This window comes from Oculina patagonica, chromosome 9, assembly GCF_052425735.1.
Source record: "Oculina patagonica isolate OP01 chromosome 9, crgOcupat, whole genome shotgun sequence".
NCBI lineage: Eukaryota > Metazoa > Cnidaria > Anthozoa > Scleractinia > Oculinidae > Oculina > Oculina patagonica.
In genome coordinates, this window is record NC_135766.1 from 29,321,421 (window position 1) to 29,340,942 (window position 19,522).

General features: G+C 37.4%; 2 protein-coding genes across 2 annotated transcripts in view; both read right to left on the reverse strand.

Moving 5' to 3' along the window:
- LOC144665100 (uncharacterized) overlaps positions 1–19,522 on the reverse strand; it is a 102,381-nt gene that overhangs the window by 49,347 nt on the left and 33,512 nt on the right. The window contains exon 22 of the mRNA XM_078526275.1: positions 16,877–17,053. Coding sequence (XP_078382401.1) covers positions 16,877–17,053 — 177 coding nt within the window. The remainder of the gene's footprint in view (positions 1–16,876; positions 17,054–19,522) is intronic.
- On the reverse strand, positions 1,510–16,683 carry LOC144664826 (uncharacterized). Its single transcript, XM_078526050.1, has 5 exons — positions 16,561–16,683; positions 15,774–15,950; positions 8,698–8,874; positions 1,879–2,058; positions 1,510–1,632 (listed from the first exon to the last, which is right to left on the reverse strand). The coding sequence occupies exons 2-5, from the start codon at positions 15,843–15,845 to the stop codon at positions 1,630–1,632; spliced, it is 432 nt and encodes a 143-aa protein (XP_078382176.1). The 5' UTR covers positions 15,846–15,950; positions 16,561–16,683; the 3' UTR covers positions 1,510–1,629.

Genomic DNA, 19,522 nt, shown 5'->3' on the forward strand with positions numbered 1-19,522 from the left:
GAATACCTGTAAACTCAAAACAATTTAAAAAGTACGTTATCGATCTGAAGAGGAATGTTGGTCCCTGTGATGATGGAAAGGGTCGTTCAAAGAGGGTCTAGGTTTGGTAAGGATGCAGCCACACAGCGAAACTGATACTGTGAACGTTTTCGTGAGTTTCGTGCTGCGGGTGAGTCGGATTTGTAGAAAATAGCTTTAACTATATCGAAAGAAGCCAAAGGTATATCTCCCTTGTCTACCCTCCGCACGATTGTATTTTTCTTTTGAAGGTATTTTTAAGGCACACGAAACTAATCTTGACGCTATGATAAGCCCACGACATGCTTCGAAATACAAACTAACCATGCATTAAAAAAACGGTCAAAAAGAAACTAACAAGAACAATAACATTTTCAAGAAGTAAAAAGAAAGCGTTTTCTTTGATGGGATGTAGATTTTTATTTATTTGTTACATAAAGTGGGTCGTTCGGGAGAGTACTTTAATTAGCAACATTTTCGTGGTGTACAAACAGAAAAAGAATGTCACCGTGTAATGAATCAGAGAAGCATATTTTAGTCATCAGTAGGGTTATACCGAATTAACTGGGGAATGAATTCATTACATTGGGTTAACATTTTCAATTGTGCTCGGCACAGACCATCTTCTTCTTACAAACTTTACGGACTTCTGCATTGCCAGAGCAGTTTTTCGATCAGTTTTTTGCAGAAATCACCCGCAGGATCCTTTCAACCTGAAAAAAATTGCATGGAAAGTTTTAATCTCAAATCACCTGGTACTGTTAAGGTTCGAAAGGTGTACAACCTCAGATTTGTATTTCACAAATAAAAAAACTGTCTACATTTTCCATATATAATTATTTTTAAATCAAATTGAAATTAAAGATTACCGGATTTGAAAAGACTTGAAAAACATGAGCTGCCAAACCGAAAACGAGAAGCGAACGACTTTGAGAGATTCTAGGATTTGAACAGAACGTTTCTGACAATGACCTAGTGGCTGTTACCAAAAAAAAATAGAATATATCTCGGAAAAATACCAAAGTAATAAAAAATGAAACAAGTGTTGTTGTATAGCAAGGAAACTTGCTAGGACACAAGCCATAGCTTTATAAAAAAGAAAACAAAAAAAAAAAACAAAAACAAAAACAAATTAAACAAGCAAACAAACAACAATAATGATGGCTCTATGAAACCCGACCTTACGTTCTCCCCACCTTTCATCTTCCTTCTTATCCCCCTCTTCCGAACTCACACACACACACACATACACACACATACATACACACACATACACACACACACACACACACACACATACACACACACACATACACACACACACACACACACACACACACACACTTAGACCCCTTTCTGTTTGTACTGTCGTGGGGTATGACTTCTGGAAAACTGAATAATAAAAAGAAACATTCACACCAATTAGACTTTCAATATTTTTGTGTTTGCAGAGCTTACGCAAAACAAAGTATGGAAACCAAAAAGAGAACGAACCTTGACATTTTCCACAAGCCTTGGCACACAATTGTTGAGCTTGCCAACTAGTACAGTCACCTTTATGATTAGCGCACGCCTCGTCGCCGGCAATATTTCGGCAATGCTCTTTGTTCATCACTAAAGTTGAAAAAAAAAAAACAAGAAAAAAATATGGTTTAACGTGTAGTTAATGTCTGTCAACAAAATGAGGCTGCCGTCAATGCTAAACACTGTTTCATAAAAGGAGAACTGACACTTGAAGATGTACAAATTTTAGAGTGGATGAAGCAACAAGGGAAAGATCTACTTTGAGTTGTTTTTATATAATCCCAAGTTAAGGTTTTCTTCCGATCATTCATGGATCTAATGTATGGGAACGTTTACCAAGTAGCTGTATACACAATTCAAGGGTACATATCCGTGTTTCTTTTCCAGCTCCTCTGCATGGTGCTCCATTGTTTGCAGGCGGTGGATTGGTGCATGATCGGTGACGCTGTTGAGTTCCATCACCACATGTGACACTACAGTCAGACCAGGAGGACCAGTTTGAATACCCTCCGTCAACTGAGAATAAATTAAAAATAATTGATTAACTGATAAACAACAAACATCAAATCTACTCTTTACCCTTTCCAGACCGGACCTGGGCCGGGGGGGGGGGGGGGGAGGGGGTGAAGAGGAAAATGCCCGCGCTGACTTTGAACGCTTATAACTTTTTCAAGATTTCAAAACCCTAAAAAGTGTGGTCTATATAGAGCGTTTTTACATGACGTTACGGCGGTCATATTGGTCCAAAACAATGAAACGGCTTCCGTCACGTTGGTGTGCAAGCCAGTTCTGTGGGTTTGAAGTTTCTTCTTGTGTAAACGCTTCTTTTTGTTCCAAATAATTTGCATAGATGCTGGTCACGTGAGTGAAAACGCTCTATTGCTTATGATTTTATTACCATGCACAGTGATTAAGTTCTACTTAGTCCCTGTCCACATTAACCCGGGTAAATTTGAATACCCCGTACCTGGGTTAATTTAAAAAAAGGATACGTTTCATCAAACGCAAAGTTACAACGCATGCACAGAGTTTTGACGTCAACATTTTTAAAAATCCCGGTTTTGCCCGTTTTCGGCGTCCACACAACCTCAGTGTGGACAGGGCTCAAGCACACTGACCCGGGTAAATTTGAAAACGCATGACCTGGTCATCGAAAACGGTACTTTTCAAAAACGCTCTCCAAAGTGGGTAAAATTGAAAACGCGAGACCTGAATCTTTCTAGAGTAAGATAATATGAATCCGTGTAACAAAAATTTACATCCGTGTAGCCGTTCGACTTCATCCGTGCGAAAAAAAATTACATCCGTGTAGCCGTTCAACTTCATCCGTGTAACAAAAATTTACATCCGTGTAGCCGTTCTCGGTATCCGTGTAGAACGGCTCATCGAGCCGTTTCTCATCCGTTCGCTTGCAGCGCGTTTCTCCGAACACACGGATTCCGTAAGGAACGTTTTCGCGTGAGAGGTCACAATTTTTTTCTCTCTCTTCACGTTTCGTATTCAAATTTAGAAGTAAGAAGACGGTTCCAATTCTCATGGACTGTACAACGAATAATACTAATTTTCTATTGTTCTTTGTGTTAAATGTGATATATATTTATGTTTTAAGGAACCTATTTAAAATTTTGATTCAACACCTCTTTTATTCTTGCTTATGCGCAGTTTGTAGAAACATACCTTTAATTTGCTACTGCATTCGAGAAGGAATTTACAGATTTTAAAGTTTTATCTTTATTCGAGGGATTCGTTCGCCAAAAAAGAGAAAAGCCCTGTTCATGGAGAAGCGGACGAATCACTCGAACACATTTTTATAACTTGCCATTACATCAAGACATTTTGGGGGGAGGTTATAAAATGGCTTGGAGTTCAAGCAATTCAAATTGACTCTCTATCCTACAAAGAAATAATGCTAGGCATCATCGATGCCCAGGAAAATTTGTTTGTAAACCACATTTTACTGATTGCGAAGAAATACATATACTCTTGTAGATATGATATGATTAAACCTTCCGTCGCAGTTTTAGTTACAAAGATATATAGATTTAGCCAAAAAGGCAATGTAAATTCATTCATGTATAAGTCATATTAAAGCAGTATTTTATGTGAAAGAATTTGTTTGTTGACTCACCACGAATCGGGCGTAAAATTTATTTACAAATCTAAATCTTTACGGGCACTGGATTTCAACACACTTTTTGATACAAAAAGTGCAAGCGAGTAAACTGAGCATGTGAATAATAAAAGGCCAATAATACACTTATACTCGGTGCAGTATCGCAGTTTGCTTTGACTCGGCTTGTTTTCGCGGTTTTTATAAAGTTTTTAATTTGCAAAAGCATAACTGTGCTTTCGATACGTGTAGGTGAAAAAATTTAAAGTATTTTTTTCCAAACGCGTAGGAATCATTTGCCCGTCAAAGCATACAAAATGTCACAGTTAACTCCACTAACTAAAATACAAGTTTGACACAAAACATTTAATGGACCGAAAGCTTACAACCAGAGCACTAAGAACGATTTCAACTAAGTAAGCTTCAAGTTAAAAGCATTAATGAAATTTGTGGGAAGATCTGAAAACCGACACAGAAAAGACAATTAAATTCGTGCATAAAGTACAGTAAACAGATTTTCGCAGATTCAAGTTTAGTGTTCTCAGTTACGTTTGTTACCTCATTTTTGGAGAGCGCTTGTCATGTCAAATTCTGCAGAGGAAACATTACAACCCAGCTCAATAATTATCGGAGACAAAACGGCAGTTTCGTAAAACCTCACTACATCACCACCGACATATGAACAAACAGCGAACACCAGTTTCTTTCTTTTTATCCATGTGGCTTTTCACAGTCTTTCTCCTTCACTTCAGTACAACTTGATCGTTCAACAGGAGAAAAGTCTTTTGACCTGTATACAAAATACTGACATATCGGTTGTGTAGCCGCGGGGAGCCCGAGAAAAGCGCAAAAAACTGACTATGGCCGCCATCTTGCACGAAGTGCGTACGGTAGGCGCACGCGTCCGCGAACCATGCCGCTAGCCAAGATGACCATGAAGCGCCCGATATCTCTCCTTAACTGCGATTACAAAATAGCAGCTAAAGCTATTGCTAACAGATTCAAGCAGGTTATTCCAAATATCATTAGCCATGATCAAACCGGCTTTCTTAAAGGCAGATTTATTGGAGAAAATATTCGACTTATTGATGGCATTATAAAGCATACAGCCGCAAAGAACATACCAGGGATCCTACTCTTTCTTGACTTTGAAAAGGCCTTTGACACGGTAGAGTGGTCTTTCCTACAAAAAACCTTACAGTATTACAACTTTGGACAATCTGCTATAAACTGGATCAGGCTCTTTTACCATAACACAGAAAGCTGTATCCTCAACAACGGCTGGTCTAGCTTTTTTTTCAAACTTGAAAGGGGGGTAAGACAGGGTTGCCCTCTGTCTCCATATTTATTTATTCTCGGTGTAGAAATATTAACCGAAACAATAAGGAAAAATAAAAATATTAAGGGCATAACAATAAACTAACAAGAAGTAAAGATTAGTCAATACGCAGATGACACTACCCTTGTTTTAGATGGATCGACCGCCTCTCTAACAACCTCTTTACAAATATTAGACCTCTTCAGCGAGATTTCTGGTCTTCGATTGAGTAGCAAGAAAACTGAAGCTTTGTGGATCGGAAAAACTCTTAACTGCAATTTTTATCTTTCACCTACTTTTATGATAAAATTTTATATTCTATTGTAATTTATTGATTTATTTATTTATTAATGTATGTAGTACGATTCTTCAGTTTTTCTTCTTCTTAGAATTTAAGTGTAAATATTTTAACTTTAAATAGCTTAGATATATAATAATGTAAATAGTGTCCACAATTAGTTTTTTTAAGCTAAATACTTCAGACACTTTAATAAAGTATTTCATTCATTCATTCATTCAAAATCAAGGTAAATGGAAACTTTTGCTCGATTCTGAATTACAAAATTTCGGTGGTGTCGAACTCTTTCGTGGCAACCTCAATAAGCAAGATCTGTTAAAAATTATCAAAACAACAGACAGCTTTACTTCAGAAATACTCCACATCTGGGCAGAAATCTCACTTGAAACTAGCATTTCCTCTATCGATCAGCTAAAGGCGCAAAGTCTATGGCATAACTCTCTTATACGTGTTGGAAACAAACCCATATACTACCGTTCATGGTCTGTAAAGGGAGTTAAAAAAGTGGGTCATTTAATGAATGATGCGAACAGCTTCTTATCATTCTCTGATTTCACAGAGCTTTACAACATAAAAACAAACTTTCTTACTTTTCAAGGCATCTTATCAGCTGTTAAGGCCTTACAAAAAAGCAACGAAGCAAACTTTAACAACTGCAACACTGCTTACGAATCTATTTTTGAGACCTTTCAAAAGACGTCAAAACCAAACAGACTAACTTATAAAATCCTTACGAGCAAAAAACAGAGGAGCCCAGTTGAGGTCCAAAGAAAATGGGTCACACAATGTATATCTGAAACACCAGACGATATCAACTGGAAGGTAGTTTACAAAACACCCTTTCTATGCACCGAAATCTCCAAATTAATCGTGTTCCAATTTAAGCTACTACACAGAAGACTAGCGACCAACATTTTTCTTACCGAAATAAACCTCAGGGATAACGAGCAGTGCACGTTTTGTAAAAGAGATAAAGACACTCTCATCCACTTATTTTGGACTTGTGATATTTCCAACCTTTTTTGGCAAGAATTTAAACAATGGATAGTTAATCGTGGAGAACTTTCGGAAGCTTTCAATTTGTCGGCATATATTGCATTAGGGCTTAAGCCAAACGATGACAATAAACTAAACTTCTACTTTTTGGTCGCTAGATATTTTGTATGGATATGCAAAACACGCAACACCCCTCCGGAGATAAAAAGCTTTCCCCTCTTCCTCTCACATTATAACACAGCGATCCTTTCCCCGTAAATTTTGATGAAACAAAAAAAAACCATGCTCAAATCACTTTATGTATTTGCTTTATATTTTATTTAACTTAGTTTACCTATATTTCGATGTTAGTCTCTTTTTTCTTGATCGTTTTTTTTTTTTCGTTTATTTATTTAATTTTTTTTTGTGTCCTTCTAAACTAACGCATTTCAAAAGTTTGTAAGCACTGCACTGTATAAATGTACTATTGACATAATAATTATTGTACTATAAACGTCTTGTAAGTCTTGTAGGTACTGTGTCCTTGTAAATATTGTAAGTAAATGTTTTGCAATATCAATAAAAAAAAAGATGACCATGAAAAGTCGAAATGACGGTTCTCCAGTCTGGTTCTCCTATTTCCATGCATGCGTTATTATACCATAACCGAGAGAATTCTCGCGCGCTGATTGGTCCAAAGTTATGGTGGATGAGAGTATAGACCATGAAAGTGGCGTCAGATCACGCCACGCACACGCGCGGGCTAAAAGATGTGTAAGTTTGGTCTCCATGAACAAAAGCGAATTTCATCGTGTTTTGTTTGAATCAAGTACACATTTGTTTTCAGAATTCAGGATTGGACTTCTACTCAGGTGATCTGTCGAAAGAAAATTGACCAGACTTTTAAATTTTTGGTCTACGCGGTAACTAAGAAGAACGGTGCAAGCGAACCGGCAGCGGACTGTCGATGTTCAGTGAACGAGCGCTAACAAGATCTTCAGAAAGAAAACTAACCCTGCTCGTTTCAAGCGACAGACACACACTTAACGAGAGAGGAAAAGGTAATTAAAATTGTTATTCTTTGAACTCTTGTTCATCTTCTTTTGTATCATTGTCGGCGTTTTTACGTGTCGGACCGGAATCTTTACGTCTCACCGGCAAAGTTTCTTCACGGTCAGGCATCGCTTTTGATAATTACTTGTTCGAGTTTGTTATGGTATAAAACAAATCGACCACATTTTTTCCATGGTCTACACTCTTATAGACCATAGAAATGACGCCATAAAATGTCCAAAACTTGGCAGTGAAACCACTCGCCTACGGCTCGTAGTTCCACTTAAGTTTTGAACATTTTCTGACGTCAGTTCTATGGTCTATAAGAGTGTAGACCATGAAAAATGTGGTCGATTTGTTAACTGTCATTTTCTATAGTTATGGTGCTACGCTCGGCGGCTATTCGGGCCACTGGGAAGCTCCGCTAAAAAGATCCATCAACTGGAAACAAAAATCGCCAAATCCAGCAATAAATGGTCTACTTATCTCAAGAAATGAGGCAAGTACAAAGGAATGAAATAATTGATAATAGTTCTCTTTCTCATACTGCGTCTTTAAGCTATTTCTATTTGCTTTGTCATTTAATATTGTAAATCGGTTTACCTCCTCTAAAAAGCGCGTGTTTGTATGTTTCCTTAACGTATGTATTGTAAGTAATCTTAATGTATTACAAAGTGTTCATTGTGTATCAATTTATTTACTGCATGCAATTTTAAAATAATTGAGCCGTATCCCAACATTGAAAAAGATTTCTTGTATCCGTGGTGTTTGTTTTTGTTATTTAGTAACTTCCTAGAGTGTATTTGTCAGTAATATTGAATATGAAATAAAAAATATTAAAATGCAAAAAAAAGTAGTTATGTATTCTCTGTCACAACAAAAGGGATACCCCTGTGCATGCGTTGTAACTCTATGTGCGATGAAGCGTATCATTTTCAAATTTACCTGGGTTAATGTGGACAGGGCCTTTAGGTACGTTGAACGCAGCAATGTTTATTTGTGTTAAAGCCAATGCAAACAAACAAACAAACAAAAAAAGAACGTAAACTCAGTAGGAACCTCGACATTCTCCACAAGTCTTCGCGCAATCACGTTGAACGTACAAGCTTGTTTTACAGTAATGCTTCCAAGAACGGCAGTTCCTTCGCTATAAATATCTCGACAAGACTCTGTGTAGGTCACTATAAATGAAAGAATTCATGCAATAAACTGAGTAATTCTAACAGAAGAGACCTTCAGCTCTTTCTCATACATGGTAACAATGTTGCTCATCAGTAGAAAAAAAACTATTAAGACCACGGCACAATAAAGTTTATGTAAAGAATGTTCGTGGAGTCTTTGGACTCTAAAATGTTTTCAAAAAGTGAATGCGAAGTAGCAAAAATCTTGTAAAAAAATCACCTGATGCTGTGCACATTTTTGTGGTACATTTCTGTGTTTCTTGAGCAGGTCCTCTGCATGGTGCTCCATTGTTAGCAGGCGGTGGATTGGTGCATGATCGGTAACGATGTTGAGTTCCTTGACCACATGTGACACTACAGTCAGACCAGAAGGACCAGTCTGAAAAGCCTCCGTCAACTAAAAACGTAATAAATACATTGGAAATAATTGATTCCCTGATAAACAACAAACATCAATTCTGCCCATAATTTACTGATTGAGTATCCATATGCATGAATAATTTAAACTCAGCAGAAACCATCCAGGAGTGTACGATGCCATAGCTGCAGGCTAACCTCAGTAACAGCACCTGTACTCCCCGAACGCTTTTAAAGGTCAAATAAACAGAAATTTCAAAATGCAATTTTAACCAATCAAACGCTAAACCTATCTATTATTGAGTAACAAGAAAAAAAAATTGCTTTCCGAGCCTTAAAGCGTGAATAACAGCAAAAAATACGAAGATTTCCGAAGGCTTCACCAAAAAGTTTTTGAATGACTGCGCACTGAAATGGAAGGAATGGAACGAGTTTTTGACGTCACAATTAATTGGTGTTTTTGAAGACGACCGCAGACCGATTCCGCAGACCGCACTGACAATAACGTCAACGACAACGCCTGGTGGAAAATGAATTTATATTTTACTTGAGAATCTCACAACTTTCCGGACGTATTCTGCTTATTCATTGCTGTAAGAACTAGCTCCAGCTGAAGATTCAAAGAGATCGTTTAACCCCAAATAGAAAAACCAAATATTAGCCGTCGTGGCTGACGGTGTCCAAAATACGCAGAATTTCGTCATTTCACGTTGTTGTTCGGCAGAGAACGGCTTTGAAGTGTGCCAAGATTCAAAACGCACGTGCATAGTTAACGCACGCGCAGATAATTCTGCTCATTAACGTAAAATGCTAATGAGAAGAACAATAGAGATTCCTGATTTGTTTTCATACCAGCGTGTATTCTACCGTCTTACATGATTATGCAAAACGACAGCAAACAAAACTTTAAGCTATTTTTAAGCTTTAGCTATTTTATTTAAAAAAAGGGGGCCCTGAACGACAACCAACGATCAATCAACTGAAAAACGGCCAAACAGAACGAAATAACTGCTTCTAACGTGCTGTCTGTGGAATCGGTCTGCGGTCGTCTTCAAAAACACCAATTATGACGTCACAAGTTTTTATTTCCGACAACTTTCCGACAATTTTTCCGAGCACTCTACGATTATGAAGGCCTACAAAAAGCATTTTTCAACTTGCAATATCTCGGCGATGCAATGTCCGATTACATTGAAACTTCGGGATATGTTTATTTGGCTCTTAATAAACACATGGACAAAAAATAAAATAAAAATAAAAATTTCTGTTCATTTGACCTTTAACTAGGCTCGATGTAGCTTTTTAGCCTTAGGGTGGTCGTTTTGAAAATGAAAATTATCTAGGAAGCCAATGTTCGATTTTTGCCAAAATACACCATAATAATCAAGTTTAGTTTTTTACTGGTCAAATCCAATTCCTTTATCAACCCCCCCCCCCCATCTCCCCCCAACCCCCCCCCCCCCCCACCACCAAAAAAAAAAAAACATACCTATTTTTAGACCTGGCTTACCAAAGTTGTATTCCTAAGCGGCGTTCACATTAGGCCGAAACATGATTAGTCTCATCACGAATGAAACATGTTTCGTTGTGAAAAGTGTTCACATCAGGCAGTGCATTGCCCGAATCATGATTGAAACATGTTTAGTCTGATCATGATCGAAACTACATCACGAGGTAGTTTCAATCATGCATGATCAGACTAAACAAGTTAAAAATGGCGGACATGCGGTGAGGAGGCGAGTGCCCAAAAGCTTCAAATTTGGGCTTTCTATGTGACCAAATGTTTATTTAAAATATGGGCTAATTAATAAAGCGATACAATATAATTTATCGGTGATGGATAGAAAGCAGCATATTTGGCAGAATATTGCCACGAAAGTTTACGACGACGCCTACAAGCGCACAACATTACAGCATTGCAGTTAGACTAGACGACTTTCATAAAATTTGAAGGTTATGACGCATGTTTTAGTAAAAGTCGGTAACAGGATTTTTCTGAAGTAATTTGACCTGCTGAAAACGAAAATGCTTGTTACCAAAAAATTTTTTGCGATCTTCCGTCCGAAAATGACGTCACAAAAAGGCACCTAAAATGACGTCATTGCACCGTTAACCCTAACCGTAACTTCCAGAATATTAAAGCAATAACAATGAAACTTAGAGGATATATAGTTTGTCCAAATATCTATCTTTTGTTATACAACACGTGAGATGATTACGTCACATCACGTGACAATTACATCATAATGTCAAAACAGGCGCCATCTTGGATCTGCCATCTTGAATTTCAATTTTTTTTCCAAAACGTCAGAAAATCGCCCAAAATTACTGAAAAGTACTCAAAATAAATAAAACGGTGCAAAACAAAAAACCTAAAAAAGATTTTGTGTTCTATTAATGAATACAAAAATCACAAATTTTGGAAAACATTCCTGTCAAAATGCCATTGCCATTGTAATGTCAAGTTCCCCAAACAACAACCTATCCTACCAAATTATTCCCAGATAAATTTTAGATAAACTCGCAAAGTTGGCAGCGTTCGGTTAAATCTTGAAAAAGTTATAAGCGTTCAAAGTTAGCGTGGTTACTTCCGCCTCCCACCTTCCCCTACCGGTCTTGATAGGGTTAACTTTGTGGATAAAAATAGGTTGTAAGCCGTATGCACTATATTTGCATCTTTTTATACCAAATAAATTGCCTCCAACCTAGTTCCTGCCTTTTTTTTAGAATAGGCCACAGAAAGCATTCCAGGCAACTGTGGCGTCATGTAATGACGCCACAGATAGCTTGCCATTTAACTACACAGCGACAGGATAATTGAAATGCTGAATGAAAGATATAATAAATACTGTCGACTTTATAGGCTGTTCAACTGTGGCTAAATGTTAAAGAAACAACTGAGATCTATACCTTTACCGTTATGGAATCTTCGTTGGGTCTATAAAAAGGAACGGTTTCATTTAAAAAATACGAACACATTCCTTGGACGTTTCGCTATTAGGAAATAGTCATTTACATCTTTGCCTTATACTTATTCATATTGGCGGTGTTTTTGCTTCAAATATATCTTAGAAGAAATAAAAGTACTGAACAACCAGCTTTATAGGCAATGATAAGGCTTTTAAGTTATCGAAAGTTGGAGCGTTATTCTTGTCCATCGTGTCCCAGAATTTCATCTTTGACGATTCATCTTGCTCCTGTCAAGACACAGTTTTCAACCTTTTGCACCACAAATTCTCTCACCTGTTTTTGCTCTTTTTGACCAAGCTCTTTGGTATTTAACAGCGACAGATCTTTCGTGGCAATGCTATAAAGTCCGTGTGAGAATTAAGAGGATAGAGTCCATTTCCATGTAGTTCCAACAAAACGTGAAATTGACCTTTTCTTCGGATCTTTGTGTTACAAATTCGTCGTCAAGGGCATAGTTGTCTTTTCCAAAATTTGTAATTTTTGTGTTCTATTAATGAAATTAAGTTAACATTAATGCAATTATTTTCACCTTTTTAGTTTTTGCAACGTTTTATTTATTTTGAGTACTTTTTTTTAGTAATTTTGGGCGATTTTCTGACGTTTTGGGAAAATTATGAAATCCAAGATGGCGGATCCAAGATGGCGCCTGTTTTGACATCATGATGTAATTATCACGTGATGTGACGTAACCATAACTCATGACGTATTACAAAAAATAGATTTTTGGATATACTATATATCCTCTAAATTTCATTGTGATTGCTTTAATATTCAGGAAGTTACGGATAGGGTTAACGGTGTAATGACGTCATCTTAGGTGTCTTTATTTGTGACGTCATTTTGAGACAAGATCGCAAAAAAAAATTTTGGTAACAAGCATTTTCGTTTTCAGCAGGTCAAATTACTTAAGAAAACTACTGTTACCAACTTTTACTAAAAAATGCCCCTTGATTTATCTGAGAATGACTTTACGTAAATACCGACTAGTCTAAGTGCAAAAACAAACTTCGCAAAAAATAAAAATCTTCTGTTACGGACTGATAGCGCAAATTTGGACAATAATATCTTCTTGCTAAACACTTGAAAGCCCTGCTTCATCGAAGGGCTTGAAAAAAAAACAGAAAGACAAAGATTTGATGAAAAATTTATTGTAATTTCGAGCTTTATTTTAACGGTTAAATTAAGTATAAAGATTTATGCAAGAACCGTGGAGCCGCATGCGCATAAATTACACACCAGGCATGAAACGTGTTTGAAACTGATACCTAATGTGAACAATGCAATAACAAAAATGTTTAGGTGAAACATGTTTCAACAAAACATGTTTATTTTAAACATGTTTCAGGTTACATGTGAACGCAGCTTTAGTCACAAAGATTACCAAAGCAACGATTGTAGTAGCTTGATTTTCTCGAAATCTGGATTGACTCTTGGAATTCATTTTTTGATACTTAGCAATTATTTTATGAGACCGCGTTGGATACGAGGTGGTAAATAGCTAACGAGGCGCGAAGCGCGAGTTGGCTATAACGACTCGTATCCAACAAGGGCGAATAGAATAATTGTTTTATTAAATTCTTCTTTAAGTTTAAATCGACTGGACATTTCAGTTTGATGTAAATGAAGTGATAGTATGAGGAGGCGGGGAAATTTGTGGCGTGGTGTTCACTTCTTGAGTTGAATGAAACACACGAGGAAAGCTAGCGAGAGAGTTTTCTTCCCAAGAATTTCATCCAATAATCTCCTTTAAAGTCGCCTATATATCCTGGAAATTGTGAGATTTAAATTAAGATTTACGGGATGATCCTAAGCAAAGGCTTTTCTGGAAACTACACGTCTTGTGCAAGTAGAAAGAAGCAAGTGTTTACATTGTACTTGTAATTTACGGCTCCACGGCTGTCATCAAGACTGCTATATTATTTGAAGCGAAATTGAGCTCAAAGTGGAACAGGTTTATTGAAGTATAAAGGACAAGACCAAGATTAAAAGGTAACAAACTTTACAGAAGTACTGAGCCTAATTTTATGACGTACACTGAATGAAACTGTGTCAGTTTGCCGTTCTTTCGTAAATTATTTGCTGCTTTTCTACTTTATTCACTCGCTCTTGTTGTGCATTTACAAGTATTATTAATTAAACTTTTCGCATCAATCCTTTCGTTTTGCGTAGTTAGTTTTGCTATGGCATTTCTGTGGTTTTTGTAGGCACCGCTGATTATTTCTTGTTCATAAAACTCGCCAAATTTGCTGTTTTCAACCATTTTTCTGATGGAATTGTCGCTTCCCGCAGAAACATTTTACGCTGAGCGGCACTTGCCGCACTCATTTCCCATATAAGGTCAAACATAGGTATACGAGCTGATAACCGGGATTCAGTGAACCAATCAGAAAGCTAGAAATGCAATATCCGAGGTTGAGAATTTAATAAGTTAAAGTAAAGTGGATTGACTACCTGTAGACAAAATTTTAGAAAAATCTGTAAGAGCTTTTTAAAGTAAATCAAGAACGACTTTTTTTATTACTTCATGTAGTTTCCTATAATCGGAAGTCATATATTTCGACAAATTAACGCAAAAACTCTCTCGCTTTTAATTAATGATCATTGATGCTTTAAGTATTTATTTTTCATTTTGAATAACTGCGCTCAATATACTACGAAACAATTTAAAAGCGCCTATTTCACATTAAAACGAGATTTTTCTGAAAACTTCATTCTTGATTTTCTTGAAAACGGTCTTACAGATTTTTCTAAAATTTCGTCAGCAGTTCCTAGTCCATCTATCAAACTTTAACCTATCAAAAAATGGATAATTTTTATTTTCAAAACAACCTCCATAGGTAACCCCAAGGGAACTCCCAGGGATGCCTATCTTTCCCAGGGGGTAAATCGAGGATATTGGTCTCTCGAAAGGTGTTCGGGGCAGTACGCCAATATTTTAAGCCATCTGGTTCCCGTTAAGGGTTGCACTTAAAGGGAAAAACAATGTGATACTGTGTTGGCGGTCTAGTCCGCCGCGATCAGGCATAAAAAAGGCTTTAGCGCTAACCGTACCCAGATTGGCATTCTTCGTTTTCAAATGACGTCATCAAAATTCTTAAATCCAAAATCGCGAGACGCCTGACCTTTTATCCTTCACTCAGGCCCGTAGGGCCACTTGGATTACAAACGCCAATTTTCAGTTCCGTGATACCTTAAAAGGGTTTAGTTCAATTTTCTCCGACAAGCGTTCCCATCCCTTTCATATCAGAGTTCCCCCACCCTTCCCAGATAATTCTTTAGTCGTTTTGAAAAAAAGTTTTGCATCATCTACTATTTTAATATATAATCGGTTCAGGCACGTTAGAAACTGGACTCGACTGCCAGCTCGGAATCCCCGTGCCAGATCTTGAACAAGAAGGTAACCACCTGGTAAAATTTCGTCAGTTTATCATGAAAATCCTTTGTCTCATCGCCGAACACTAACGTTTAAAATGAAACCGCACAGCTATAAAGAAGGCTCGATTACTTAGAAAGGAAAATATTTCATTACGAAATATTTTAACTGCGTTACATTCATTACACTCGGTGAATCTTACCATCGTTTTAAACAGCTAAAAAATCAAACACACATGACTGGGCACTTATGAGTGTTACATCTTTGTAATTCTGCATCTTGCCCCAGACTGCTGCAGTCTCTCCGACCAGAGTGTGTACATTATGCGGGCTAGCGAAAGCTACCTAGACTAACTGTAGTCTAACTAGAGTGCAATTTAGGCTAACCAAATGTGGGTTCCAAGCTTACCGGGGTTCTTATTTTTCTTACCGGAATGTATGGCTTGCATGACTCGGTGGTTCGCACTTTCCCAACCCCACCCCCCTCCCCCCTCCCAACCCCAACTAAGAGAGGAGGTGTTTGTTTATATTAAAAGGTAGGACCTAGGCTACCAATATAGAATATTAGATCTTCAGAAATTAATCTAGTCATCTTACCTGCGCATCCAAATGAATTGCAGTCACGTGATTTTTTAGCCCCTCCCAGTCTAGAACAATTTTGTCCCCCATTTACAGGCGGTGGATTTGTACATGAACGATTACGAGTCTGTGTTCCGCCATCGCAGGACTGGCTACACTGAGACCAGGAGGACCACTGCGAGTAACCGCCATGGACTAAGAAAAGACGAATTAAAAATGATCCACTTTCCAATGATTAATTTCTTTTCTTTAATGTTTATAAGTTATTACCTTTTTGTAAATTTATTTATTTATTTATTTATTTTCTCTTTTTCATTTTCTTCTTCACCTCCCGCCTCGAATAGCTAGGCTAATTGCGGGAGCTGAAAAATATTGTAAATAATTTGACTGCCTAAATAAAGTTTTGTTGTTATTGTTAAAAAAAAAAAAATGATCCAATTTAACTTTATAATACAAAATTATTTACAGTAACATGAAATTGATTACTTCATCAAATGTCATAAGGTGCGCGATGACCCTGAGGGCAGCATCTCTAAATTATAAGTCAAAAATTAAATTTGCATCAATATATCGTATTCTTATCTTATTTTGTATCGACATTATTTTATGTAAAATATTTATTATGGTATACCTGAGTAGTTGTTTCACTACTGGTTTGGGGTTTACTTATGACTGCCCGATAAAAGTGGCGCGAATACTTTCTACTCTCAAATGAAAATCGCTCCAACAAAAACAACGCGAGTATTATTGTATCTTTAACTAAGCTGTGTAGGTACAAAGAAAACAATTATAATAAAACCTTTACCTAGGCATTTATGTCTGTTACAACTATGTGAATCTCCCGGTGGTCCCAGTCTCCAACAGTCTCGTCCTCCGTTTGCTGGCGGGGGATTGATGCATGAACGATAGCGATATTTTATTCCTCCGTCACATGACTTGCTACACGCACTCCATATGCTCCACTGCGAGTAAAGGCCGTCAACTGTAAAGATGTTAAAAATAATACAGTAAGACAACTGCTACCAAAAGGGAGAATATCAATTGACTGAACATTACCCGTCCATTTAATACATAATTTTGTTTCTTTTGTCTGCTAGGTCATATATAAATAAAACTTTTACCTGGGCATCCAAATGTGTTACATTTCCTTAGTTCTGCAGCTCTTCCTAGCCTGTTACAGTCCCTTCCCCCATTTGCAGGCGGTGGATTGGCGCATGAACGATTACGATGTTGCGTTCCGCCATCACATGACCTGCTACACAGAGACCAGGAGGACCACTGCGAGTAACCGCCATGAACTAATATAAGAAGATGTAGACATAAAGAAGATCTAGTTGTCTATTTTTATTTTCTGATTCAATTACAAATTATTGTTAAACATGAAACAAATAGCTGGATAATGGATCTGAATATAAGTCAAATAAGTCAATAAGTCAATAAGTCTAATTTCAGCCATGCCAAAGGCTAATCAAAACTAACGGTAATAAACTGTGTTGGTGTGAACGCAAATTCAACCATAACCACTAACTATAGTTGAGTATTACGTCATTAAACTGAAGACAAACCGTAAGTATCTGTAGTTAGCGGTGTTGGCTGGGAGTGACCACAGACATAAATATGTCATTTTCTTAGCACCTTTTGTGTTTTTAGGTAGCTGTGACACAACGGGTTTTAGGTTTACTTTTAATAAGAGTGTTGCGGATTTTTTAAACCAATCGCAAGGCCTGGTAGCAAATCCAAAACAAACACTCAAGCGGAAACTATAACCTAAGCACAATGAAGCAAGCAGAAACAGCATCTTTCACAAGGCTTCGTATGGACGCTGTGGAAAGAAACCGATCATTAAACCTTTACCTGGGCATTTGTGTTGGTTGCATACTTGTGAATTTAAAGATCGTCCCAGTCGCCGACAGTATCGTCCTCCGTTTGCTGGCGGGGGATTGGTACATGAACGATGGCGATATTTTTTTCCTCCGTCACATGACTTGCTACACGCACTCCATCTGCCCCACTGAGAGTAACCGCCATCAACTGTAAAGATGTTCAAAACAATGAAGTAAGGTACTAGCTACTAAGGATGGGCCGATACAGGTTTTCGAAAACGATACGATATCGATACGATATTTGCCTTTTTTCTCGATATAATAACGTTATTTCCGTCCTGGCGTCATTGATATGTCACGTGATTTGTCTATGAATTCAAAAGACAGTCCTGGCATTATAGATGTTAGCCACGAATGTTGATTTTTGGTCTTTTTGTTTTACTGGTGCATCAACAGTGCGTGGACCCTGGTGTGGACATCAAGTCAAGGCAAGCAAAAATTCAAATATTGACAAGAACAACAATATTTGTTTGAGCAAAATTGCATTTTTAAACCTCAGGTGCTGACCAGGAGACCGCAGGCTCAGGTCACGTGTTCAGCATCGAAAACGTATCGAAAGTGCGATATTTTTCGAAAGTATCGATACTTTTCAAAATTGTCAAAAAATCGATGTATCGAAAAGTGTGTATCGAGTACGTTTGCCATCTCGGCCAGTGAACATTGCGGCATTTGCTGAATGAAAATATCTCTCATTTAGAAAAAAAACACTCCAAGTCCTGGATATTTAAAACATTTGGAATTTTACAAATTAACTACCAAGGCTTTCGGACCAAACATATTTTCAAGAGATGATTTTCAAGGCATTAGAATTGATCGTAAACATGGTGGTTTTGCAGATCGCACACGGCCATATACTCAGTCAGATCGACTGGCAAAACATTGTATAGTTTTCTTCTCACTCCATGGAACTAGTAATTCCGAGAGGATTCACACAATTGCTCAGGAGTCACCAACGATTAAACAAAGGTGCCTTTTTCCTAGTGTTTGTTTTGTTCCGTTTTATTGATAAACCTTGAGTGTAAATTACGATTTCAATCGATGAATTAAGCTGCATGGTTTACAAGTATGCAAGCGAGTACTTGTGTTTGTTGTTTTCTTTTTTTTTAATGTTATTTTACAGTTTTTGATATTCACCTCTGAAAATTATACTAAAACAATTATTCGCCTCAGGCTCAGTGATTATCGTCTCGGGGATTACTTCAACAATAATCACTTCGCCTTCGGCGAATAATTGTCAAATATAAGCTATTCGTTCACACAATGCATTCTCTTTCCTACGTTAGGTACATGCATATATTTACATAATCTTTACCTGGACATCCAAATATGTTACATGTCCGTATTTCTCTAGCTGGTCCCAGTCTGCTGCAGCCTCGTCCTTTGTGTGCTGGCCGAGGATTGGTGCATAAACGATAACGATATTGAGTTCCTCGGCCACAAGACCGACTGCACTGAGACCAGTAGGACCACTGCGAGTAACCGCCATGAACTAAGAAAAGAGAAAATAAAGAAGATCCTTTTTTATTCAGCCTCTGTACACAGGCCATTTTTCAAGTTTTCAGTTTAAACCACAAAATTTTTAAACATGAAATTATATAATTTGTACCAGTAATCACATTACTTCGAGTGCAATACCTAATTGCACGAGAAACAGGTGATTACTTGTTAATAATATACAAGCGACAATTTCTGTCACGTATGGAAATTTTTGTGACAACTTCAAGTGTGCAGCGCCTGGCCAAAAATTAAACTTGACATGTAAATCATGCGTAAATATTTATACACTCTCTGTAACTACTGCCTTCAAAAGTTAACTTCAGAACAAAGAAATAAAAAAATGGGTTTGGCACTCTTCTTGTTTTTTCTCCCCAACGCTCCCCCCCC